The 27977-nt window shown below is 31.4% G+C and overlaps 1 protein-coding gene across 1 annotated transcript in view; it reads left to right on the top strand.

The window, feature by feature from the left end:
* Positions 1-16613, top strand: part of LOC127708979 (voltage-dependent calcium channel gamma-5 subunit-like) — a 75591-nt gene extending 58978 nt beyond the window's left edge. Inside the window, exons 2-4 of the mRNA XM_052214225.1 lie at positions 6058-6150; positions 7780-7920; positions 15654-16613. Coding sequence (XP_052070185.1) covers positions 6058-6150; positions 7780-7920; positions 15654-16195 — 776 coding nt within the window. The 3' untranslated portion in view covers positions 16196-16613. The remainder of the gene's footprint in view (positions 1-6057; positions 6151-7779; positions 7921-15653) is intronic.
* Positions 16614-27977: the final 11364 nt, after the last annotated feature.

Genomic DNA, 27977 nt, shown 5'->3' with positions numbered 1-27977 from the left:
GGGCAATACGACGATGGTCATCATTGGGCAATACGACGATGGTCATCATTAGGCAATACGACGATGGTCATCATTGGACAAAACGACGATGGTCATCATTGGACAAATAATTGGGCAATACGACGATGGTCATCATTGGACAATACGACGATGGTCATCATTGGACAATACGACGATGGTCATCATTGGGCAATACAACGATGGTCATCATTGGACAATACGACGATGGTCATCATTGGGCAATACGACGATGGTCATCATTAGACAATACGACGATGGTCAAATGCGAAATATGATAGTTATTACGTTTACCCTTCCGAAGCACGTGTTATAAATTATTGTTAATATTGGAGTTCGTACTGGAAAAGGCCAAAATAAGTGTTTGCAATTCATATATTCCTTTTCTTTCATTTTCATTCGCCTTTCTCAAGGTTCTGATTCGTATCGCTTGTGTTTTCTCCCTGGGGGTTTATTTGATCCCACCTTTTTACAACATTTTATTGGATCAATATCTACACAATAAGCAGTTTATAAGATCATATTATTGTTTTAAGAACAATACTAATCGGATTTGAACAACACATATAATCCTCCGAAGCTATATTGCGTGGTGATAAATGTATTCTACATGAAAAAAAAGAATAAAAAGAAATTTTATAAAAAAGAAATAGGAAAAATTCGATACGGGATTTGATTTTGCAAAATTATAAAATACAAATTATATTTTGCATCAAGTTTAACAGTTAAAAAAACAGTTGAAAAAAGTGTTTATCATCAAAAAGAGTTATATTTCTTTGTTTTATTTACACATGAACAAGTAAATTCTTTTGAAATCAGAAGCTAGTAAAAGTAAATCATTTAATGAAATTGCGAACAAATACTATTCTGAACAATATCACATCTATTAAAAACGCACTCCAACCATGCATACATTTTGAATAATGCAACATTGAAGTGTACTAAATCTGTCCATAATGTGGACTTTTTCAAAGGGCACATATTGGAAAAACCTGTCGGAACTTTTGGTCCTCAATGCTCTTCAACTTCGTATAAAAACAAGAAGATGTGGTATGATTGGCAATGAGACAACTCTCCACAAGAGACCAAATGACACAGAAATTAACAATTATAGGTCACCGTACGGCCTTCAACAACGAGTAAAACCCATACCGCATAGTCAGCTATAAAAGGCCCCGAAATAACAAATGTAAAACAATTCAAACGAGAAAACTAACGGCCTGATTTATGTATAGAATACGTACTTTATTTGGCCTTTTTGACTTTTTTTATCCAAGCGTCACTGATGTGTCTTTTGTAGACGAAACGCGCGTCTGGCTTGAAAAAATTAAGCCTGGTATCTATGATGAGTTTATTGATATTAATTCTTGTCTATAACCAGGCCTACTACTCAGATCCAGGCTCCTTGCCTCTAAGGCAGGTGCTAGATTAAAAAATCAGTATCAATGCAGTACCGTCATAGTCACTTTTATCCTGCAATCGACCTTTCTATTATACTAATACAGGTGTACAGATAACACGAAGCGATATACGTATACTAGACTTATATAGTCTCCTGGTATCCTGCTTCTGTTGCGAGCGAACGGTTATGTCAAATTACTGTTTACGTCACAGTTCAATTTGGGGTCCTCATTGCGGTCCGCGTTTAAGTCTTGTCGATTTCTTTCAAAAACAAATTCAACGATTGGGATTGAAAAAAAAATGTACAATTTAATTGCAGGATAAAGACAATAACTGTTTAGTGTCTTTAAATATCAGCTGTATTTTTACTCGGCTCGAAACAGGAGTAATAGCTCGCTGAAGCTCGCATTACACTTGTTTCTTAGTCTCGTACAAATACAGCTGATATTTAAAGACACTAAACAGTTATTGTCTATATAACCAATCGGCTGTCATATTAAATATATTTTTTTGAAAAAGAATAGCATTGTATTAAACAACAAGGATTACAATATTTTCATAAACTATATAGTATGTTGACTCCTGATTTTAAAATTAACCTCTTTGTTTTCTTCATAACAGTTGACACGCAATCGAATGTAGCTAGGAAAGCAACAGCTATTGATTTGATGCTACTGCTCTAGAAAACAAAAAATCAAAACAAACTGTATTTTTTCTTTATATCTTATCTTAGAACGAGTTAGAATCTCTTATTTTATCTGAATTAGTAGATAATACCAACAGCAACACTGATAGTGAAATTCTCCAAGGAGAAATGTTTGAACTTTTGCAACAAGTCGTTAGTAAAATGATCTAGAATGCAGCCGAGTTACGATGCAAATCCTACTCATCAAGGGTGCAATGAGATTAGTGTTCAAAACAGTCTTATTGTTCATCTTATATATTTGTTATTTTCTGTAAATTACAATTTTCCTCAACTATATTAAAACAAGTGGGCGTATAGTGCTTGCGGAATAATGTCCGTTATTACAACCGACCAGGCATATAATGTGTGTCCATAAACTCTATGTGAGATCACGTGGAATAAAAGTGCAATTAGATATTTAGTTCTTTCTTTTTGTTTTGATATTTTTAAAAATCGATATTATAGAAATCCCTGATGATGACTTAAAGCTTCTTGTGACAATCATGTAAAGACGCTCAGAAGCTGTTCTACTAATCCTTCGAAAATCCGCGTTTCCTTTTTATCTTTTCCTTTCTTTAAAATGAGTTTTCATCTATCGATGAAAGATGGTACTTGAACTAAAACACGTATATGTTACATATGGTGAAATATAAACAAAGTATTAGATAGAATATAAAAAAGTATTAACAAAAAATACCGAAATCTAAGGTAAATTCAAAAAGAGGGAAGTCCATAAAACCTGATAAATCAAACATTAAACTTTATCAAAAAGGAGCAGTTTTACTGCAGGTCTTTATTTTGATAAAAATGGCATTTTCAATTTCATGAATTTATTTTGGTAGAGTTTAGTTCAGTTTAGTTACGGCATGTGTAAGCATTACTAGTTATAAAATCCCTCATCAAATGAAATTTCTACTTTTAAGAAATGAGACCCTGTCCTTCCGTCAAGTAGACCATTGTATAAGCACAGCTTCATACGGTATAAAAACGACCAAACATATAAAGTGTCCAAGGGAAGATAATATTACTTAGTGGGATCTCGATAGGTAAACTAAGAGAGGCGTTTGTAAAAGTGAAAATCCACTTGTTTTCCAATCCTAATAAAACTGTCAAATGTGTTATGTTTATGTTATAGTCCCAATAAACACTAAGGTCAACTAGAACTGCAGGTCAAAGTGTTTGATTTTAAAAGTTTTTTCTTTCATACTCTTTTGTTTATGTCTTTTATTTTTCTGTTCTTGTTTCCTTTCATTTATCTTGTTATCAACATTCGACAAATAACACATTTCTCAGACAATAGCTGTTGGTATTAACAGAGAATAACTTGATACTAATAATACTATTGAACCAATCATGTCATGTTATCATCGTTGACATGTAGTACATGTGAATTGAAAAAATAAAACTGAGAAGCAGACAAAAAACTATGGTACAAATCTCATTTATATATTTTTTGTTTGACATTAAAACCTCCATATATATATTTATATATAAAACAAAATACGTTCAGACACTTTATGAACTGTACACAATTTTGCTCTATATGTATGGATGTCAAATATCCAAACATCCCATTATTCTAAAATTAATTATCCATAGTAGGTTTAGATATTCAAAGATGTTTTACTATTAACAGTCTTATAAAGTTCTTGCAATTGTTCCTTGCTGTAAGTGCCTTTGTCCTCGTGTTTCACTACCGTAAGATAATAATTTGAAGCCTTGTTGGACATTAACTAGTCTGAAAAACGTAATTAAAAGTAATAACTATGATTAGGATTTTTGCCGAGGTTCATGTGTCATTATCGATATATTATTATACGTACAAAGGAATTTGATTGATGAATTATTTCTAAACACAATATTTAACGGTACCATTAGAAACCGGGTAAAAATTCATGAAAGTATTATTTTACGGGGAAATAGAATCGAATTAAAAATTCCTGCAATCAAGAAGTAAATACATGTATGACTTTAAAAATTATACACTTGACCATATAAAGATGAACGTATATTTCGTGCGCCTGCCACAATCACTTACTCGATTCTGTGCGCCTGCCATAATCACTTAATTCTGTGAGCCAGCCACGACCATTTATTCAATGCCATCGTTCTATCGTGTAGTATCGCATTGGTAAAATGTTTCATTTCAAGAAAATGTTATTTGAGGGAAATCATTGAAAAACATCTGTTCATTATAACTGATGTTAATAAACTGAGACTGAACATAAACTGTTTCTTGAGTTCATTCAATAGATTTATTTCAATAATTGAGTCAATACTACCATATATAGGGCTTTGTCATGAATGAAAGTTACACTTTTGGCAATTCGAACGCCAGACAAACATCTGTTGTATACGATAGGAAAACACTTGCTATAAATTTTAAATGTCGTGGTGATAGCCGGTACTAGAGTGTGTTCGATAGCCGGTATTTGGGTGTGTTCGATAGTCGGTAATAGGGTGTGCTCATCGAAAGATAAAATATCAACGGTTTTATCGTAAAATTATAAGCGTTGTATCTTTAATGAGTTTGTTATCGGTAAATGTGTTAGCGTCACGTGTGTATGACTTAAGTTATAGAAGGAATTTCCAAATTGATTTTATCTCGGTTTAGCTCTCATGGATGAATAGAAATAAGTCAAAAAAGAGTTTTGGTCACAAAACATTTAGTAGTTTTGCTTTTCTTAATACTATGTAGACTAATCATCACTCTGTAAGTTGATTAAAAGAATCTGGTAACCATTAACCATTTTTCATCTTTTGCACTGCTTTAGCGAAACCCAGTCTGATAGAGTCATTAGTGAAAACAAGCGTGCATATTAAATGAACTTTATTCGTGAACTAAACTGATGGTTGCTAGATTTATTGAGGAATATGTAACTTCTTCGAATTTTCCCAGGATTCACCCTGTAATTAATCGCTTCCCATTATAAAATTGTGTCTATAAAATTTATCTAAACATTTTGAGCAACATCTTACTGTCTAGACTGAATATAACAAGTGACAGCACAGGTTTTTTCATAAACACGTTGATATATCGACCTAAGTTGATAGTTAATGTATCAAAATGGTTGCCTTTACTTAGTTTGAACATTAAGTAAATGGTCATCTTGGTGAAATCACGTCAAAACTATGCAAATATGATTGCAATGTGATACACAGAACTAGAGATGATTTACGTTGACCAATCATTGTAGATACTGTTTGCTCATATTTATGATAATATTAAGGACCACTGTAGACAACATTATTCTGACTGGATTAAAGATCGTTACAAGGATTATATCACAGTACTGACTGGATTAAAGATCGTTACAAGGATTATATCACAGTACTGACTGGATTAAAGATCGTTACAAGGATTATATCACAGTACTGACTGGATTAAAGATCGTTACAAGGATTATATCACAGTACTGACTGGATTAAAGATCGTTACAAGGATTATATCACAGTACTGACTGGATTAAAGATCGTTACAAGGATTATATCACAGTATATATTAAAACATAAGATTATTTAAACATGAAAAGGCCTAGAAAGAATTAATTCTTGAGAGTTTTGGGAAAGCATGCACAACTCTGTAGTTGTTTAAATGTATTGGATATTATTGATGACCAATTCAGTATTCCAACTTCTGACATTGTAAATGATGCTGTGCAGTCTACGTATTCTCATAAATGACGCTTAGAACAATTAACATTTTACGTCCTTTTCAATGATAATTTAATGATTGTATATAAAACTCGTTTTTATATAAGCTTATATTAGTTACCGGCGAAAAGGGAAAAACCGATGAGTTTTTTTTACTCTAAAGTTACTTTTATTTGTAATTTTTCATCTTTCATGTATTTGTAAAACATTGATTGTATGGTACCAAAATTTTATAACAAAACTCTAGAATGTCCAAATTTTCTTGAGAATAAGAACTCATTATATATTTTACTTTTCAGGGCATGGTCCAAATAGTTTAAAGTGTGAATATATAAAATATTTTACTGTTGACGACGAAAAGGAAGGACTTGCACCTACACAAGCAATTTTGTGTAAGTATCCGTAACATGTTTATTAATTTTTCACACATCTGTACTTCATTAGAAAATACGAAGAAGGGTTAAACCTCGCTATCACGAGTGTCTGAGCACAAAGGTGATGAACCAGGGTTATGTTAAAGAACGTCTAGGATGAAATTTGAAAAAATAGGCAGGACAGGAGTTTTGAATAAAAAAAAAGGCAGGATGAGATTATTTGCAAAAAAAAAAAAGACAGGATGACAATTTATATAAAAAAAAAAAAGTCAAGATAAACTAAAAAAAAAAAGGCAGGACCGAATAGAGTGAAAAATAAAAAGGCAGGACCGAATAGAGGGAAAAATAAAAAGGCAGGACAAAATTTTTCATCCTAGTTAGGTAAGTGGGCAATATTACAAAGATACTGAGGACGATGCCACATAATAAGCTAATCTTTATCTTTCATGTATCTTTTATCATCGTTTTCATTTAGACCATCAGGTTTTTTTTAAGTATTGAGATGGTTAGTCAAAAATTTGTATCGTCTCCTCACTACAGTGTCCTACTGAAGTGGCGTTTTCAAAAGGATTTTCCCTTGAGTGAATATGTCTTATGAAGGGAAAGTGTTTGTTAGTTTTGTACCATGATCGATGGTTATTTAGCCGAATGTTAAATGTGTTCATTGTTTCTTCCACGTGCTGAATGCCTTAAGTGTTAAATGTTAATATTGAGTTCTCCGTTTTACAGTTGGAACTTGCGTAGATGGTATAACTTTGCTTTCTAAAGGAGCTGATGAATCGAAAAAAAACTGCTAGTATTGGTAGTTTACAAAGTAAATAATTCCTTCTTTCACATTATGTATAGCAACCAGGAGATGAAGTAGGTTGCTTTGTAAATGCGGTTACTAATTTGTTTATTTGTTACTTATGTTTTTGTCTTCTGAAGGTCATGACTGGTGGTGAGGAAAATACTTTTTTCATATTGAAGTTTTTCTCTATATATTTCAAATTCTTTCGAACGATGGATGATATATTTCTGAAATCAGAATGACAAGAGTTGTTCTGTTGGTTTCTTGATTCTTATATCTGTACTCCAGAAGGTATTAGCGGTCAATTATATTTGTTTTTTCGGAAGCTTTATCTATATTGTTGTTATCGTATTCTCGAACAACTAGATGTTTGCGTACTTGTCCAAGTCTAGCATTTTGCTTATTTTCAGTTGAGCATATTTTCAACTGCCTGGGAGTAGTGTGTAGATGTGCCCATACTAGTGTCGTCTATACCTCTGCACAAGTTGCTATAGTTACGCCCTGTGGAATATTTGAACATAAAGAAAACACATCCATTGATACGAGTATTGTTTGGAAAAGGATTTAGGCTATCCATTTTCTTTAAGTAACCATTAGTATCTTGATTATAAGAGGGGAGTTCTTTAACGTGAGGTTCTTACGTGATAGGCATATATCTGTTCTGTTGAATGATTATCTGGTGAAACAATTGGTCGACCCAGATTGTCATGGTTGTATCTTTTACGTAAGAATATATTATTTTCTTAATATACTTAATGTAAACCGTAATTATTTAGGTTTCTTCTATTGTTTTGCCTTTTCAAACTTTGTTTGCAAAGACTGCCATAAATTTGAAATCATACGTTTTATATTTTCAGTAACTATGCGACGATCAACATGGTTTCCTTTAGCTAGTTTATTAATATTAACAATAGGAATCGTGATATGTTTCGTTGGACAGTGCAACACGAGGAGAAAACATCTAACATTTGTATGTGGAATTTTATTTGTATTAGCAGGTATGTGTACTTATTAGGTTAATGCTAAGTTTTCGTAACATTAGTGAACAGATGTTCTAATCTCATTAATAAACCACAAAAAGGAACAAACGGATAAGTCGACAGGATAAGCGTCGGACTTAAAACTACTATGGTTCATCATTAAACAGTAACATTAGCTATACAAATTCAAATTCAAATTCAAATATTTATTGCCATATAAACTTTAAAAAAATAAGTTTGTGACAAATACAAAATAAGTCAACAATATAACCGAACTTCACATATATATACACATTCATTTCATAACAGTAAATAGTCCAGTGTCCACTGTCCTCAGTTCTAATGACTTTTTGATGTAGGACTCCAATTTATTTACTTGTGATCGTGTTGATGAATTGAGCATAAAAATCACCTTTTTTCTTCATCAGACAAATCTTATAACAGAAAAGTTTAATTCAAAATTATCAAAAAGTTGTTTCTCAGTTCCCTTTTTAATTCACAATCTAATAAAAAATGTTTTTCATCTTCTAATATGTTACATTTAAAGCATAATATAAACTCTCTAGGAATATAAGAATGTCTTCCTTTTTCTATATTTAAAATATGGTCACTAATTCTTAGATTTGGTATTAATTTTCTATATGTAAAGTTTGGTGTTCTTAAATAGTCTTCAATATAATGATTCCTATTTTTAAGAATAAAGGTTCCAAAGCAGACCATGCAAATTATAGAGGTGTAACATTAAACCCTTGTTTAGGAAAGACTTTTTCATCAATAATAAATGAGAGATTAAATAGTTTCTCAGATAAAGTTGAACTTATATCAGAATCTCAGGCTGGATTTAGAAAAGGATTTTCAACTACCGATAATATTTTGTGCTGCATTCAATTTTATCTATATTTTTTTCGATGGGCAAAAAATTATTTTGCACTTTTGTGGATTTCAAGAGAGCATTTGACACTGTTTGGAGAACAGGGTTATGGAAAAAGTTACAAAAATCTCACATTACTGGGAAAATTTTTACAGTTATCTATAATATATGTATTAAAATATAAAGACATGTATTCGATATGGTAACCAAAGTTCAACTTTCTTCAATTGTGGAGTTGGTGTTAGGCAGGGTGAAAATTTATCACCGTTTTTGTTTTCGGTGTTTTTAAATGATTTAGAAAGCTTTTTTGTGGAAAATGATGTAAAAGATTTAGAATTTATATCAAAAAACTGTGAAGAATTGTTACAAGTATTAGTTAGAATCTTTGTCATTCTGTACGCAGATGACACGGTTATTATGTTGGATAGTAAGGAAGAACTACAACATGCACTTGATGTTTTTGAACAAAATTGTAACATATGGAAACTCCAAGTCAATATAGATAAAACAAAAATTGTTGTGTTTAGCAAGAGAAAGGTACAACATAAATTTGATTTTCATGTATACGGTAATGCTATAGAAGTTGTAGATTCTTACAATTATTTAGGAATAACTTTTAATTACAACGGTAATTTTTGTACTGCTAGAAAAGGGATTTTTGATCAAGCACAAAAAGCAATGTTTGCTCTCTACAGAAAGATAAAACATATATCATTACCTATTGATATTCAGTTACAACTTTTCGATGCTGTAATCGCACCTATATTATTATATTCATCAGAGGTTTGGGGGTTTGAAAATAAGCAGAATATTGAGAAAATGCATCTGCAGTTCTGTAAAAATATTCTTGGTGTTCGGAATAGTACACCAAATTTTATTTTAGGTCGGGTTCCTTTGGATATCTCTATAAAACTTAGGATGGCATCATTTTGGTGCAGAACTATTAAAGAAGAGAGCAAACTGTCAAATATCCTTCTAAGACTTATGATTAAATTTCATGGAACGAATCCTACCAAATTTAAATGGATTCAATATGTAAAATCTATTTTTGATGATACAGGTCTTAGTTTTATATGGAACGATCAGTTAATTGTAAATAATGATTGGTTAAAGAGTATGGTTAAACAGAGATTAACAGATCAGTACTATCAGCATTGGTTCTCACAGATACATAATGCATCCAGGGGGGAATACTATAATAAATTCTTTATTTAAACTTGAGTTTTGTTTGGAACCATATTTATTACGATTATTACCTAGGGACAGATATTATATTTCTAAACTTCGATGTTCGAATTTGAAGTTACCTATTGAGACGGGGAGATGGGCGGGGATTACGAGGGAAAATAGAATATGTACATTATGTAATGAGGGAATAGGTGATGAGTTTCATATATAAATGATTGTTTACCTGTAAAAATGCTGATGTTTCTGCTCTTAGATCAAAGTTTATACCAAATTATTATGTAAATGAACCCAAGCAAGAACAAATTTACCGGTCTGCTGTCTTTATGTAACGTACAAGTACAAAAGAAATTATAAATTTTCGTAAAGAAAATTATGAAATACTTTAACTAATTATATCAATTGTCTCTTATAACATACTATGTATTTGTGTTTTTTTCTGTCCTGTCTCGCTATGTATTATCTTATGTTTGTAAATATATTGTCCGCTTGTACGCCTGTATGTGTCTGAGGTTATCAATATCAATAAAAAAAAACAAAAAAAAATTTGATTTAAGGTTCTTATATAGATAAAGTTTACTTTCTTCATCATTTTTTGGCATCGTATTATGAATCAATTTTTCAAAGTAGTTTTTAGAGCTTGTTTTTATATAACCTTTAAATGAATTATTTATATTTAGGTCTGAACTAAAATTTTGTTATATCCTGCAGTCGTACTTTCTACTATACTAATACAGGAGTCGGTTTCACAAAAAAACTTATGACTAAGATTGATCGTAAGTATACTGAATTGTTCATGACTTACGGTCATTCTTAGTCGTATGTTTTTTTTGTGAAATTGACTCCAGGAGTCGGTTTCACAAAAAAAACTTACGATTTAGATTGATCGTAAGTATACTGAATTTTTCATGACTTACGATCAATCTTAGTTGTATGTTTTTTTGTGAAATTGACTCCAGGAGTAGGTTTCACAAACAAAAAAAACTTACGACTAAGATTGATCGTAAGTATACTGAATTCTTGATGACTTACGATCAATCTTAGTCGTATGTTTTTTTTTTTGTGAAATTGACTCCAGGAGTCGCTTTCACAAAAAAAAACTTACGACTAAGATTGATCGTAAGTATACTGAATTGTTCATGACTTGCGATCAATCTTAGTCGTATGTTTTTTTGTGAAATTGACTCCAGGTGTACAGATAACACGAAGCAATATACGTATACTAGACGTATATAGTCTCCTGGTATCCTGCTTCTGTTGCGAGCGAACGGTTATGTCAAATTACTGTTTACGTCACAGTTCAATTTGTTGTTCTCATTGCGGTCCGCGTTTAAGTCATGTCGATTTCTTTTAAAAACAAATTCTACGATTGGGATGGGAAAAAAATATACAAAATTAATTGAACATAAAGACAATAACTGTTTAGTGCTTTTAAATATCAGCTGTATTTGTACTCGGCTCGAAACAGGAGTAATGGCTCGCTGAAGCTCGCATTACACCTGTTTCTTAGCCTCGTTCAAATACAGCTGATATCTAAAGACACTAAACAGTTAGTGTGTCTTTCTATGTTGTGATGTTACACTATTGTTTCAGAAAAAGGGTGAAGGTTTGGTACCATTAAAACGTTTAAACCCGTTGCATTTGTTTGCACCTGTCCTAAGTCAGGAATCTGATGTTCAGTAGTTGTCGTTTGTTGATGTGGTTCATAAGTGTTTCTCGTTTCTCGTTTTTTATATAGATTATACCGTTGGTTTTCCCATTTGAATGGTTTTACACTAGTAATTTTTTGGTGCCCTTTATAGCTTACGGTTCGGTGTGAGCCAAGGCTCCGTGTTGAAGACCGTACTGTGACCTATAGTGGTTTACTTTTATAAATTTTTACTTGGATGGAGAGTTGTCTCATTGGCACTCATACCACATCTTCTTATATCTATTGTCTATGTATTTGTGTTATATCTAAATTACATTCACATAGAATATTTTTTACATAGGTAAACCAGGAGTAGACTCCTTCCGTGTCTAAAATTTTACTTAGCATGTAAGCTTCTTTCAAAATAGGATTTAACTTACAACATTCAAATCTCTTTAAATATAATAAAGTTTGTGTTTAAATATAATATTCTATAGGAAGTTTCCCCAATTCCGCTATACAAATAAGTACAGTAATTATGCTCAAGAGTGACAATTCTTTTTTAATCATAGTGATAAGGCAATATTTTGTTCCAATTTTGAAGTATCAGAAACGTTATTCTGAGAAAAGCCTATTCAATGATGATGGAGTCTAAATTGTTTGAAAGTCCGAAATGTGAAAAGTATTGGACTACTTATGGTGAAAGTAAACAAGGATTGTACTATCGTGACAAAACTATATACTAGAATTCAAGAAAACAAGGTTGTGTAAAAAACTATGAGTTATAGTGAAATTGAATAAAAATGTAGTATAAAATAAGGCAAATATATAAAATCACAAATGCTATGAGCAAAAGAAAACTGATAAAAGAAAAAATGTTCAAGAAACAATGTTTCATTTAATTTGTTCAAGGAAACAAGATTTGATTAACTATGTTATCTTTATCATATGTAAAGCTTCAATTCGCCCAAAACTAGACTAATTCGCCCAAAGTCTAGACTAATTCGCCCAAAGTCTAGACTAATTCGCCCAAAGCATAGACTAATTCGCACAAAGTCTTGATTAATTCGCACAAAATCTAGACAAACAAGATATAAGATGATGCAATGGGACGATAAAAAGCGTGTCGTTGAAGGACGGACATTAGAAAGACCAAAAGAAAAAAATTACGAACAAAACAAACCACTACATGGAGGACCGAGTAGCGTAAGCCCAACAAAAATAAAAAAAACAAATAGTGAACTCATGTAATTCGAAAGAATTAGTAGACAGGCGTGGATCCAGGATTTGATGTTAGGGGCGCTCCAGAGTATAAAGAATTCTGATGATCTGCCATTGACATCAAATTCCTGAATGGGCAAAAACATTAAAGTTAATCAAATTCCTAACTTTGGACATGCATGTTAACTTCTGTTAGGATTTATTATCTTGTGAGTTCTCCCCCCACTCCTGTCCCAATTTAGTTATATTTATTTTGGTATACGTTTCACAAGAGATAGAATAGTGAACGCATAATACAAAAAAACTCACATAAAGTACGTTACTCAATCATATCGCTATACAAAAACACTGCAACAATCAAAACAATACTACACAATACTTTATAAAGGGTTTAATATCAGTTGCTAATCTTCCAAGTAGGTTTCATACAGAAACGGCATGAAAGTTTAGAAAATGTGCCCTGTGCAATACCGGAAGCCGATAGGGAGGCTACATGTCACCTGTATTTGATACATTTATAGAGTTGGCTGTTGATGTTACACGTGGCAGTATTAAGATTGGATATTTTGATTGAGAGATTTATAGAACTCAGATATTATCCGTCTTTAAGGGCAACTTTTATAAAAGATTGAAAATATTGCCGAATTGTGTTTTATAGAGTTTTGTATTGAATGATATCTGGAACCAAAATAAATCTAATTCTATTTAAAAGACAATTTTAGATAAATTTAATTGTAATATTATCGATGGTTTTGGAATTGTCTAAAATATTCAAAAACTTAAAAATCATCAACATATCTGAAAAATATTGTCTTATGCCATCAGTTATCGTTGAGTAAGTATTTGATAAAATTTTCAGATAAACATGTACAACATAATCTTGTCACCCCTTTAAATATGTGTAGCATTGATACTGTTAACTTTGGTTATCACTGAATCAATTCTGGAAACGAAAAAAAATACAAGGGAGGTAACCATAGCTCTTGCTGTTCAGAAATCCAATACAAAAATTGAAAGATTAATAATAATAACATTACTGTTTATAACTAGAAATAAGTTAATCGATACCAAAACTCCGTATAAGTGACCACAATCTTGAAATTGAAAAGAGTAGATAATCAAAACTCCCTCGAGAAGATAGACTTTGCAAGCTATGTAATGTTCTTGAAATGGAGGAACATTTCCTCTTGGAGTGTCATATAAATGTCGTATTAAGATTGGATCTTAAAAAATGGGAAGACGAATTTATGTCGCTTCCAAAAAATTAATGAATTATTAAACCCTATATCAGCAGAGCATGTGAAACTAATCGGCTATTTTTTTTAAACAGTCAATAGAACTGAGGACAGAAGCAGCTTAATTTTTCATGTGTTTTTTTTTGTATATATATTTCTTGACTGCATTAATGATTCATGTTCAATTTATATTGCATTGGCATATATTTATATATGTTTTTGTCACGAACATTTTTAATTTGTTTATATGGCAATAAAGATTATTACGATATAAATCCAAATAATAAGAGTCAAATGGATATCTAGTCAATATAGTTCTTCATTATTTGTCTCTGTCGTATGTTTTTGACTATACTGCAAATATTATTTTTTTCTGGTGTCACATTACAATGCTAAAGGTTAATGATTTTTTCCCTGATTCCAAAGTAGTTACCAATCCCATCGAGCTTCATGCAAGTGGGATGAGTAGTATTTAGCAATTCTCATTTAAGTCAATTGTTTCTTAGAATGATGAAACCGGACATGCCTCTCAATGCTGTTTATAAATTGACAATGCCACCACTAAACAAATAAAATGATAAATAACAAAAACAATCTTTCTATCACATAAAGACACGTAATTGCGTTTAAGCGGAATTGCTCAAGGAGTCGCCGGACGAAATAGAAACTAAAAAACAAAAAAACAAATAACATAAGAACAAAGCTTAAAACGTAGAAATGATAGGAAAATATGGGTATAAACGTCAATAAGACAACAACTCAATTAACCTATTTTCAGAAAGTAATCAATTTGTTTAGGTGTGGTGTACGTTTTACGATTTACGTTTTAATATAATAATGTCATTTTAATCGAATGTTTTGGGTGTGTGTTTAATAGTACGTGTGACTCCTTTAATAAACCCGTAATCGTGTTGTTAGAATAAAAAATATTAAATCAAGACATTGTCTCCTTTGGGAATCATACCACATCTCCTTATTTTCATATTGAGTTGGGAGTGGTACATGATATTGAATGGAGGGCGTCACATGCTATTAAGTGGAGGGCGTCACATGATATTAAGTGGAGGGTGGCACATATATTAAGTGGAGGGTGGCACATATATTTTGCGGAGGATGACACGTGATATGCACTACAGATATAATATAATGGGAACTTTTCACTTTGCAGTCTGCATCCGTAAAAGTAGTACTTTTACACAAGGTCATTGGATACAATTTACAGTACACTATACATACCCGTATCCTGAATAGAACACCGTACAATGATTATACACGTATAAATATTGGTGGTCAACGGTCATTATTTTGCAAAAAGGACTGGAAATAAGAATATATTATATAATGATTACAAAAATGTAGGGTTACCGAGCCCCTGTGCCATCACAACCACGGTACACATACTTCACTCCATCTAATAAAATACACCTATATACTTTGTTCTGATTAATTTACTAGGGTATTTCGATACTTTAAGGTCTGTCCTCAGTGAAACTTTCCTAAAAGGAAAGAAGGTTTGTAGATGTCAGTGAACGTTGTATTGGTGTGCTATTTTGTAAAAATAAAAATAAATACAATAACAATAAACTTACTTTAACTTTTGTATTTTCAGGACTCTGCACACTAGTAGGAATTATTCTTTATATAGGCAGTATAACAGAAGAAGTAGGAAATAAAGGGCCTCAAAACCCAATGGAAGATAAAAAGTTTATCTATAAATACGGATCGTCATTTATGATGGCAGTATGTTCGTTTGGTTTGACTGAATTAGCAGGTGTATTTTCAGTATATTTATATATAACTAGATATAAACACTCACAACGAAAGAAAATGCAACAGATGTTGAAAGTAGAATGCAATGATAAAGGAAATAGATGGCGTCATAGACGCGCACCTAATCAAAATCGCGATAGATCACATTCTCGCGAGCGTTCGCGAGATGCGTCAATGAGTAGATCCGAAAGTTATTATACGTACACGCCTATATCAGATACAACGTCACACGAGCTATCAAATTATACATTTCCTAGAGAAAGTTCAAGAAACACTATTTCCACAACTGTAGACACACATTTACCACGTGACCACCATGATCATTTACCTATGCCTCCGCCTCCTCCAGAACAAATATTAAGACGTACCACACCAGTATAATGTAATGATTTATTAGTTTTATTCATTTTAAGAACGATGGAATCGACGGAGAGCTATTCATGGTGGATTAAATTTACATATAATATCAACAGTGATAAGGATTGTGTTCTCCGAGACTTGACGAGAATTGGGGAATTATGATATTTATGCAATGAATGAATTACGAAGATAGAATGTTTAGAAATGAGGTAGTTTTGTGTTTATATAATGAAATCATATCAAACATATACAGTGGTGACAAATTTATATCAAATTTAAATATCATTACTTTTGTTGTTTATGTGTTCAGCTTTGGTTTCAGTGATTTTGCATTAACACACATCCCAATCCCTGTAAACGTTGTTGCCGAGAATATATATGTAATTAGTACACACTATATAATCTTATCGTATATATATTTATTGACAACTGATTGTCATTGGTTTGTTAAAAATACTATTTAGTTTTATATATATCACATATATATATATATAAAATGAATTAAATTATTGTGAATTTGGCTTTTCGGATCACTAAAAATCCAGTAGCCATTTTCAGTAAAAAAATAAATTTAAAGTCTCGTAAGACGAGAATATTTTAGTATTACTTGTTATGAATCTTAGTGGTTAGTTTTATTTGTGTGATGGAGCAGGATTTTTGTATTTTAAAACTGCTCCAAAATACGCATTTTGCGAGAAAAAAACTATCTGTTTTAATCTGAAATTTAATAAACTTCTTAAAACTTCAGACTTTGTCGGCTAAAATCTACCATACTATATTTGAGGAAATGTCTTCTATATCTATGCACGATAACATTTCCGAGTTCACAACTTTTTAAAACACGGGCGGTTTGTAACTTGTTATATCTAATAGACACTTGTCCTATATTAAAGACAGACTTTACTTATCTCACATTTTTAAACACCGACGATTTATGACTTAATATATTTAATAGAAATCTTTCTTATGTTAAAGACTGTATGTTGACCACTGATGTCTTTTGGTTAGTTGTGATGTAGGGTTGCTGTCTCAGTGACGTATACTCCACATCCTATTTTAATCTAATGAAATTATGAAGTAAAAATGTAAAATCTACTATTATAGTTAAATTCATAGACATGTAAAGTGGATCACGACGGGAATTTGATTACTGTTTACCAATTTTTGCAGTTACTGGGTCAATATTAACATCAACGTGTAGGATACAAGCCGGATACCTGGGAGGAAGAGAGATAACTCTAACATAAAATACCAACTATTTTGTTTGTTAAAAATTACATTTACAAATGGAGTTACATGCATAAGTATATATTGATAATTAATATGTTTTAAGTTATTGCGGAACTAATTATTTTTTTATAAGGGAGAATTTTAATAAAATTAGATAACTCTGCAACTATGCTAAGATGCATAAATAATACAAATGTCGTAGGTTAAATCATACATTTCAAGTTAGAGATTCGTTTACAAATGATACACAATTTTATTATAAAGTGACGATCTGTTACCATTCCTTGAAATTCGTTCAAATAGTTGTTTTTTCTTTGTGATGCAGCAAGTAAAAGGAACACAAAATCAAATTGTACAACACAATCAGTATATATCGTTCACCGTTACATGTTTTACAGTTTTTCATTTTTCATTTGTTTGTATGTACAATCATTATGATAGATGAATACTTGTTTATATTTAAATGAATTAACCATTTTTGTAAGTACGCTACTTAATATAAAAAAAGTTTTGAAAATGTCCTCCTGTGTTTTGATCTATAGCCAAACTTATTATTACAAGAAAGTATTTACTTTGTACAGTATGAAATATCTCGAAGCGGTTCCACGGTTTTACGAAGAGAAATTTTTTTCGAACAGCACAGTCGTGCGTATTCTACAGCAAAGTTACTCCAAGAATAAGTCATTACACGTTGAAAAGGACACAACAGCACATTTTGTAGTCGGAATGAGAAAAGAATTTTAAAATAAATACAAATTTAAAAAAGAATCACAAGACTAAACTTCCAATATCATAAACCATCTAATAGAATCACTAAGCAAGGATGAGTCCTTAGCACATAGTCTAATATTTTCCAAGACTTAAAGGTATCAATCAGTACACATCGAAGTGTAAAGACATCATAAACTGGCTTAAAAAGGGTGAAGGTTTGGTACCATTAAAACGTTTAAACCCGCTGCATTTGTTTGCACCTGTCCTAAGTCAGGAATCTGATGTTCAGTAGTTGTCGTTTGTTGATGTGGTTCATAAGTGTTTCTCGTTTCTCGTTTTTTATATAGATTAGACAGTTGGTTTTCCCGTTTGAATGGTTTTACACTAGTAATTTTTGGGGCCCTTTATAGCTTACTGTTCGGTGTGAGCCAAGGCTCCGTGTTGAAGACCGTACTTTGACCTATAATGGTTTACTTTTATAAATTTTGACTTGGATGGAGAGTTGTCTCGTTGGCACTCATACCACAGCTTCTTATATTTATGAGTAACGCATGACCTTGTACAATGCCAAAATATAAATAATCAGTATGTAGGATCATGAGTACTCATTACTGTACATATATATTTAGTTATGATTTGATTTTTCAAAAACAAAATCAGTGAACAAAAGTCAAAGATATACACATAGACTACCTTGGGGGCAACAAGAACATTACATATTAGGCTTGTTAAGAAGAAAAAAGAAGCTTAAGGAAAAAGGAACAGAGATCTAGAAAAATATGAAAAAATTGAAACAGTGTAACAAAATTATTATAACACTGGAAATATATTGAAACAAGAATGTGTCCATAGTACACGGATGCCCTGCTCGCACTATCATTTTCTATGTTCAGTGGACCGTGAAACTGGGGTCAAAACTCTAATTTGGCATTAAAATTATAAAGATCATATCATAGGAAACATGTGTACTAAGTTTCAAGTTGATTGGACTTCAACTTCATCAAAAACTACATTGACCAAAAACTTTAACCTGAAGCGACCAAAAACTTTAAGCTGAAGCGGGACAGACGGACGAACTGACGCACAGACCAAAAAAACATAATGCCCCTAGGTGGGGCATAAAAATAACTGTGTATGTACCGATATCTGAATTGGGTCAATGTTAAACATCAATAATATTAGATAAAGAGATGTGGTATGATAGTCATTGAGACAGTAATCTACCAGATTCCAAACGACGTGAATTTAAGCAATGAGTAAAATTTACTTATAGTCCGCTATATAAGGTCCCGACATGGAAAATGTGAAACAATTCAATTCGAAACAATTCAAATGAAAAAAGCAACGGCCTGATTTATGACAAAATAATAAATGAAAAACAAATAAAACAACCAACGGCAACCACTGAATTTCTGGCTTCTGACATAGGATAGCACAAACAGAATGTGGCGTGAATAAACATGTTAGTGAGCGGTCAAGATTGTCATAAATTACAACTTAATTTGGACTGAGCAATAGGAAGGCTCATGACATTTCGCCCCCGTTAAATGTACCAATCATACCTTCTCACACAAAATACTTGCATGCTGATTTAAATCTTTCACAATCGCATTCTTGAATCACTTACATTTGCAAAATATCTCGGCATCGCCTTACAATCTAATCTTAACTAGAACACGCATATAAACAATATTTTACTTAAAACTATGTCGCTTTGTTTGAAAAATTCGAGACAACTATTTGGATTTAAACAACTAAACCTTAAAGAGCGGATGTAAATTGCAAGATAAAAACAATATATGTACATTGTCTGAAATATACAATTTATTTGTACTCGCTATGAAACAGGACAAGAAGCGATGCTCGCCGAGTTTGTCTTTCTGTTTCGAAGCAGTTTAATACAAACAAATTTTATATTTTCCAACAATATAAAAAAAGGAAGATGTGGTACAAATGTATGATTGCCAATGAGACAATTCTCCACAAGAGACCAAATGACATAGAAATTTACAACTATAGGTAACCGTACGTCCTTCAACAATGAGCAAAACCAATACCGCATAGTCAGCTTTAAAAGGCCCCGAAATGTACTTATATTGTATATCTAGAATACATACATCTATACTTGATTTATTTTTGTGTGTAATATCACGTGTATTTGTGGATGATTCACCAAAGTACATGCATGACTATGCATGATCAAAGATAAATTTGATTTGACAACTTATCAAATTGAAAAAAATCTTATAGAATAAGGTAGATGAATATGTGATGATGATATATAGGTGTGAAAAAGGACGAAAAACTTTATCGCATCGCATGATCTGTAACGATGAGCGTTTAATGAAATAGATCAGATTACTCAGATTAAGCAATTATACAAAGTAATGAGGATATCCATATGGTTTCAGATAGAAAAAACATTCAACCTGCAGCAAAATACAAAACAATACAACAAGGAAAAGTGTGAGTAGGGCACACACAGTTATACATACCCTTTCATATATACAGTCCGCCAAAAGTTAAGCACCACCTTAATATAACTGGCAATATTTTTTAACTATTGCGAAAAATTATTAATTTAAGCACAAATTACACCCATAAGAGGGCCAAAGGCATGACAATTACATGTAATAACAACAATATAATGATGACATTAAAATTTACATAAAAAATAAAAATAAACCAAAACATTAAACACAACAAATGACCTCAAGTGCCCCCTGTCCTCAGTTCCATAGACTGTTTAATAAAGGAGCCTAAAGATTTCACTTGCTGACTAGTGGTTGGATTTAGTATATATATTTCATTTTATTATCAGAAAAATCTTTGTATTTTGTTTTTAAATCATCAAAAAAGACATGTCTTAAATCATCATTTATTTTACATATTAAAAAGAAATGGGATTCATCATCCAGAGCTTTGCACTGTTTACAAAGTCTTTGAGGGCGTGGAATATTTTTATATCTTCTAGTTTCAATAGCGAGGGAGTGATCACTTATTCTAAATTTGCACATAAGTTTTCTTGTATCAAGATTCGGGTATGTCAAATAAAATTCTTGTTTATATTCAGCTTTTATATGCTTAAACAGAAGAAGTTTGCTATTTTGGTCGAGAGATGATATTTTATTGTCATATATTTCTTTATATCTTTGCTGAAATTCATTTTTATAGAATTTTTTACTGAAATTCTTACAGTCTCCGTTTTTGTTTTTAGTGACATCTTTGGGTTTGCTATTATTATTATCGGACCTAATATGATTTACATATGAGTACCATGAGTATATACCTTGATCATGAAGTGATTTAGAAAGAGAGTAACACTCTTTAAGTAAATCAGATGAGTTTTCACTCAAAAGTCGGTCTTCATATAAAAGTGACTGTGTGGCAATGAAACAAAAAAAAGGGAAATCTTCCTAATTCAGATCTAGAGGCAATATTACTAGCACATTTCTTAACTCCAAGTGTAAAATTTGCAAAACTTATTGTGAATTTTTTCAGGAGGACTCTTATCTATAAAACTGAGTTTATCCAAAGGAGAATTATTTTTTCTGGCTCTAGCAATTGCATTATAGTATGGTTTGTACACATCCATATACCAAATTTCACAATTATATGTAAGAATAGGACGAACCAAAGAATCAAATAAATGAACAGATAAATTTGCAGGTAATTCGTTCAGACCGCTTGTATAGCTTTTGATAGAGTACATACCTTTTATGGCCTTTTTTGAAAGTGCTTCAGCAGATGACAATAAGTTTCCATTTTGTGAGAGCAAGTTGCCTAAGAACCTAAATTCATTTACTGATTCTAAAACAGTGTGCTTGTAATTTAATTTTTGTATTTTGCGTCTTTTTATGACGATGACCAATGACCATAGTTTTAGTCTTTTTACAATTAACAGTGAGTTGCCATTTATCACAGTAAGAAGAAAATTTATCTAAGCTTTCCTGAAGACCTTCTTTTGATTCTGACATTATTAATAAATCATCTGCAAACATTAAACTTCCAATAACAGAATTTTCGAGAGTTAGCGGTTGACACTCATTTCCTGAGAATAAATTTGGAACATCATTTATATATATGTTAAAAAGGGTAGGGCTTAAAGAATCCCCTTGCCTAACTCCTCGGTTTATATCAAAGTAGTCAGTAAAACAATTGTTAATTTTCAGTGCTGACATTGTCTTAAAATACATACATTTAATCATATTAATCATCTTATTGCCAACTCCTGAAGACAAAAGTTTAAAAAATAAAGCTTTACGCCACACAGAATCAAAAGCTTTGCGCAAGTCAATGAAGCATGCATAATTTTTTCTCTTATCAAGATGTATGTATTTATTTATTAAAGTTTTTAGTACAAACAAACTGTCAGTTGTCCTCATTTTAGGTCGAAAACCAAATTGAAATTTACTGAATTTGTCTTCCATATAAATCATTACCCTTTCATTTAAAACCGCACTAAATATTTTTGTTACACCATTTAAGAGTGAAATACCCCTATAATTATTTGGGTCAAGTGGATCACCACCCTTAAATAAAGGGACTATATATGAGTTAAGCCAAGTTTCTGGATAAAATCCTGATGAAAATATTAAATTAATCAAAGTACTGAAGTACTGAACATCGGATGACCGCAGGTTCTTTTGGATGGTCAAAAGCACATGTCACAGAAACAGATCACATCTCAATACCTGAAACTGAGGTTAATTTACAGAGATTTTTTTTCTTATACAAGTTCGTGCTTGGATGATGAATAAATGACAGGAAATTCAACCTCACCGTAATAACTATTATATTGTAGTGATACAAATCAGTATACCTTAGACTATTATACTAATATAATAATAGTTCCAGAGAATACACTGGTTTGTTGTTATATATTATATTAATATTACGGTTGCATGTATATATAATTTTCATCTATTTGTATATCATACTATTCTACTATTATTATAGTGTAATGCAAGTGCATGGTGGACATTCTTCTGTAAAAAAAAATCAAAGTCTTAAAGGCTGTAAAAGCAATTGCTGCCATGTTAATGTTTTGTGGACTTTTATTTTTCATCCATATATATAAGAATTAAACCTGACAGGACAGGAGTGTTGACTAGTGAGAAGGAAGACGGTTTTAACTTTATATCAATATAAGACTTTAGCAGGAAATCATTTTAAATATGTTTTATATTTTAAAAGGAGACAACAAGTTTACCAGGCTAAAGTTGGGGTTAATTATACATGTGCTGAAACATATAACTGAAAAAAAAAATCATTATGGATTATCCCCTGGTAGTGTTTGTAACTGGGCAATAATTTCCTTTATTGATTTAATTTTAACCATTTTCATAATTAATTTAAATTAACCATTCAGTTAAAACATTTCAACTTTCCAGACGCTAATGTTGAAAAACGGGACAGAAATAAAATATCTTACAAGACATAAACATGTAAAAAATAAATATATATTTCAGCTTACTAAAAATATTTTCATAATGTTACTTTGACATCATTTCTTAAAACTAAGTCCCAAACATAATTGCTCAGTTGACATGTGTCATCCTCATGCGATACGAGATAACTATAATTCTGATGCAATCCCGAAAAGGGGGGGGGGGGGGTCATCACAAACAAACATGACATTAAATTGTCATTATACGAACTAGAACAAACAGCTCTATGTTGCTTTGATATTTATCAATTTTCAGGAAACATGTGAAATAAATTTCAGGTCCATTTCATTATAGTGCCTAACAAGATTGTGTGAGGTAGACGAAATTGACCTTAAAACGATCGTATTGTCTTTTGATGTCCAAAAATAGGCAGATCGGACATATACGGACTTTATCTAATGACTACATAAATTTGGGATTTATTATTATTATAATATTCTAATGAAACTGAAAATTGTATTTTTTTTTAGGATAAACAACAATTTTACCTGGCGTAGCCGTTCATAAATGTTTTTCTGCATTTATCTTCGAAAAATGGCGTATTTAATGGAATAGAACGTTAATACAGTAAACTTTCTCTTTTTTCTCCGCAATAGGCTATCAAAAATAATGTATCTAATGTGTATGTGGAAAATTATGTGAAAAGATAAAAAGTGGCAATTGTTACCTTTCATACCTTAAGTTTCGTTCATCTGATTCTGACCAATGCTTATATACTAAATATCTATTTATATGCCGCTATTATTGTTGTTGTTACCAATTATGTAAATCAATTGTATCTGATTTTATGCCCTTTATGGGCCCTGTAATTTGGGAAATAAAAAAAAAATCTATTCATTGATAAAACGTAATATGGACAGGTCCAGTGTCCAGTTTGCAGGTAATTTAATTTTCTGTACACATTCATGCACGCTCTGATTTAATCAATATACTCGTACGTAAAAGCATGAACAGTTTAAAGGTAATCTAATAATAACTTAATCCAATCAAATTGCATAAGATTCAATAACAATGTCAAGTCCACATCATAATGAGTAATAGAGGTAAACTGGGTAGGGAGAAAATGACAGATATTTCAAGTTAATATTTATGCAATAACGAATTAAAATTTGTCAACCAAAAGTTTTGCTACAATTTCAAAAACATGGCGTTCTGTATGGGTATAGTTTTCGGATCTTTCATTAGCGTATTTAAGGTTCATGTGGACCATTTGGCTAAAATGGCTGCATTTTCACCTCAAAATTTACTCGGAGTACAGACAAACCTGTGTATCTGGAAAAATTTTAAGGCATAGCATGCCCTAAATAAATAAAATTCAAATATATTCTATGTTTAAGAAAATTAAAAACTTAACAGGATTTTGCAGTGCACTTTTTTTCATTCCTCCAGAAGGTGCCAAAATAAACTAAGTTGTGAAAGAGGTTTGAGAACTTCCCCACAGGTAATAATTGAAGTGAACTGTATTGATTGACATGGACAATAGATGGACAATAGATACCTGACAATAATTGGTGATTTAAACTGTGTACCTGAGTGGACCATATCAAGTGAAACTCAACTGTTTGTTAATTTTATCATCTTCTGCAGGGACGAAAAAAAGTGCACTGCAAAATCCAGTTAAAGTTTAAATTTTCTTAAACATAGAATATATTTGAATTTTATTTATCCAGGGCATGCTATGCCTTAAAACTTTTCCAGATGCACAGGTTTGTCTGTACTCAGAGTAAATTTTGAGGTGAAAACGCAGCCATTTTAGCCAAAGGGTCCACATGAACCTTAAGGCTATAAAAAGTTTGGGCTTCAAAAGTTCACACAATTATTGACTTTATACAGAAAATTCGTCCTTGTAAAACATTTAATAGTTCACAAATGATACGCGATTTTAAAGTAAAATTATTTCTTAAAACACTGCAAAAAATTTCATTCATATTGATAAAGTGGTATCGTCATAAAGTGCGTTGAAATGAACAGTGGTATAGCAAACATCGAATTCCCTCACAAAATGTTATCACACACTACAGTAAGGGGAGTCAGTTAAGTTTGTCTATTTTTAGATACTATACAGGTAATCTTTTGACTACGTATACAACCTGTGTGACCTGTGTAGTGATTTTGATTTTACGATAAATTCATGAATGAACGATAATTTTATGAATGAACATGAGCACCTGACCTCTTTCTTAAACACCTATTAAACATATAAAACCGTATTTAATAAGGAGATAATTCAGTCAAATTTTCAGTACTAAATCAACAACTGAAATGATTCCATTTTTTGATGAAACATCGTACGAACGGAGAACGGAATCGCAGGTATAAAAATGCACTTTTTTCCCTTGTAATGACCGCGGATCTATAATTTTTATAGATCGGTTGAAATCCCAAAACTAATTTGCATAATGGAAATTTAGGCGATAGCAATACATCGGAGTGACCTCAAGGTCATCCTCTGTAAAGAGTATAATTACAGACTTAACAATAACAGGACAACTTGTTTTTATTATTTCATTTAATATGAGATCAGGACCACATGATTTACCAACTTTAAGAGACTTAATTACTCGTTTAACCTCTGTTATTGTTATAGGTTTATCAGTATTATTATTATCTTTGTATTTATTTAAATCTGATAGAAAGTTTTCGATCTCTTCTATATGAGTTTTATTTTCAGGTTCTACCCAGTCACCCTGAGATTGGAAGTGTTTCATTAAATTTTTGGGTTGAAAATTATCATTGCTAGGTGTATTGATGTTTTTATGGGTATAACTATTAGCTTCTTTCAACAATTTCCAAAATTCTTGTGGATTTTCAGTTTTAGCATCTAATAATTTTTTTATAAAATTTTGTCTGAACTGGTTTTTTTTTCTTTTAGCACACTTCTTCAAATCTTTAGCTGTTATAAAATATTTTTTTCTTAATGTTTTATCAAATGGCTTAGATTTTAATTGTATCCCAAGAAAATTTATTTTTGATTTTAAGTTTCTAATTTCACTGTCAGACCAAGGTTTTATAATTTTCTTTTTTTTCTTATAATGAATTGGACTTTTTCTTAAGCAGACATCTTTCGATATGTTGTCAAATATGATTCTGAAGTTTTCAGTCGCTGAATTTATACCCGACTCACTGATTTCAAATTTTTGCTCGAAGTCTACAATCATATTTATTACTTCCTTAGAGGACAATGTTTTATAATTTTTTTCTTTAGATTCTGGTGTCCATTTGTAGCTTATACAATTTCTTAAAGAGTGGGTCTTTTCAATTTTATGAGAAAAATTCAACTTACATTTCAAAACAAAATAAATCTGAACATGGTCAGAGAGGTAATTAAGACTTTTAGTACAAAAATATTTCACCGAGGACAGGAGGTCCTTGGTTACTAGACCATAATCAACAGTACTACAACCATCAAAAGTATAACAAGTAAAATAACCCAAGGAGTCACCTATAAATCTACCATTTAGTATCCGCAGTCTTGAGGATATGCACATATGTAAAAGTGATTTTCCATGACAATTTAAAGTTTGGTCTTGACTATTTCTTTCGACAAATATATCATCATCATAGTTGGGTGGTAAAATATCTTGTAAAACATGTGAGTCATATGATTCTTGATTGATAAAATCTGTGTGATCTATTACTCTAGCATTAAAGTCACCTATCAATGCAATTTCACCTTTAACTGAAAATTTAACTATTTCATTTTCTAAGTTCTGAAAATCATCCTCTAAATGAGTAGAATTATAAGGGGGAATATAAACAGCACATGAAAATAAATCTTTCTCAAATCCAAAGAAGGACTTATCTAGTTTAAGCCATATTCTATTTGGAGATGTAGATGCTTTAGATAAATTAGTTATTCCCTTGAAAATTTCATTTTAAATGTATATAATAATTCCGCCGCTGTGTCTTTTAGATTTTTTATGTTTTTTTCTGCACTTTGAAATAGAAACAAAATTCTCAATTTTTGTTTCAGCATTCTCTCTCCTTTCCATGTTTCTAATATAACATTTATATCAGATTTGATAGTATCAATAAATAAATCGTCAGTGTATTTATCCCCAAGACCATGGATATTCCATGATGAGACAGTTAGTTCTCTTTGTAATGATGACATGTGTGAAATGATTGTTATGAGCTGGTGAAAAAAGATCCCTCAAATTTTAATCTTTATTCATGTAGGCCTTATTAATATCTTGACAAATATCTTTTATATGACTTCAAATATATTGTGTTGTATAAAGCTTTTATAAGTATATTAGAAATATTAGAAAGAAAATAGTTACATGTGGGCTGAGGTTTAGCCAAGGGGAGGTAATCAATTTGAATTATCTCCCTTTAGAAAAAAAAACAAAAAAACTAATACACTGTAACAATAATAAAAAAATTTCAAATCAATTTGATTAATCTGGCAC

Source organism: Mytilus californianus, unplaced genomic scaffold (genome assembly GCF_021869535.1).
Source record: "Mytilus californianus isolate M0D057914Y unplaced genomic scaffold, xbMytCali1.0.p SCAF_7, whole genome shotgun sequence".
Classification (NCBI taxonomy): Eukaryota; Metazoa; Mollusca; class Bivalvia; order Mytilida; family Mytilidae; genus Mytilus; species Mytilus californianus.
The sequence above is the reverse complement of the archived record's forward strand: the minus strand, read 5'-3'. Positions and strand labels throughout refer to the sequence as shown.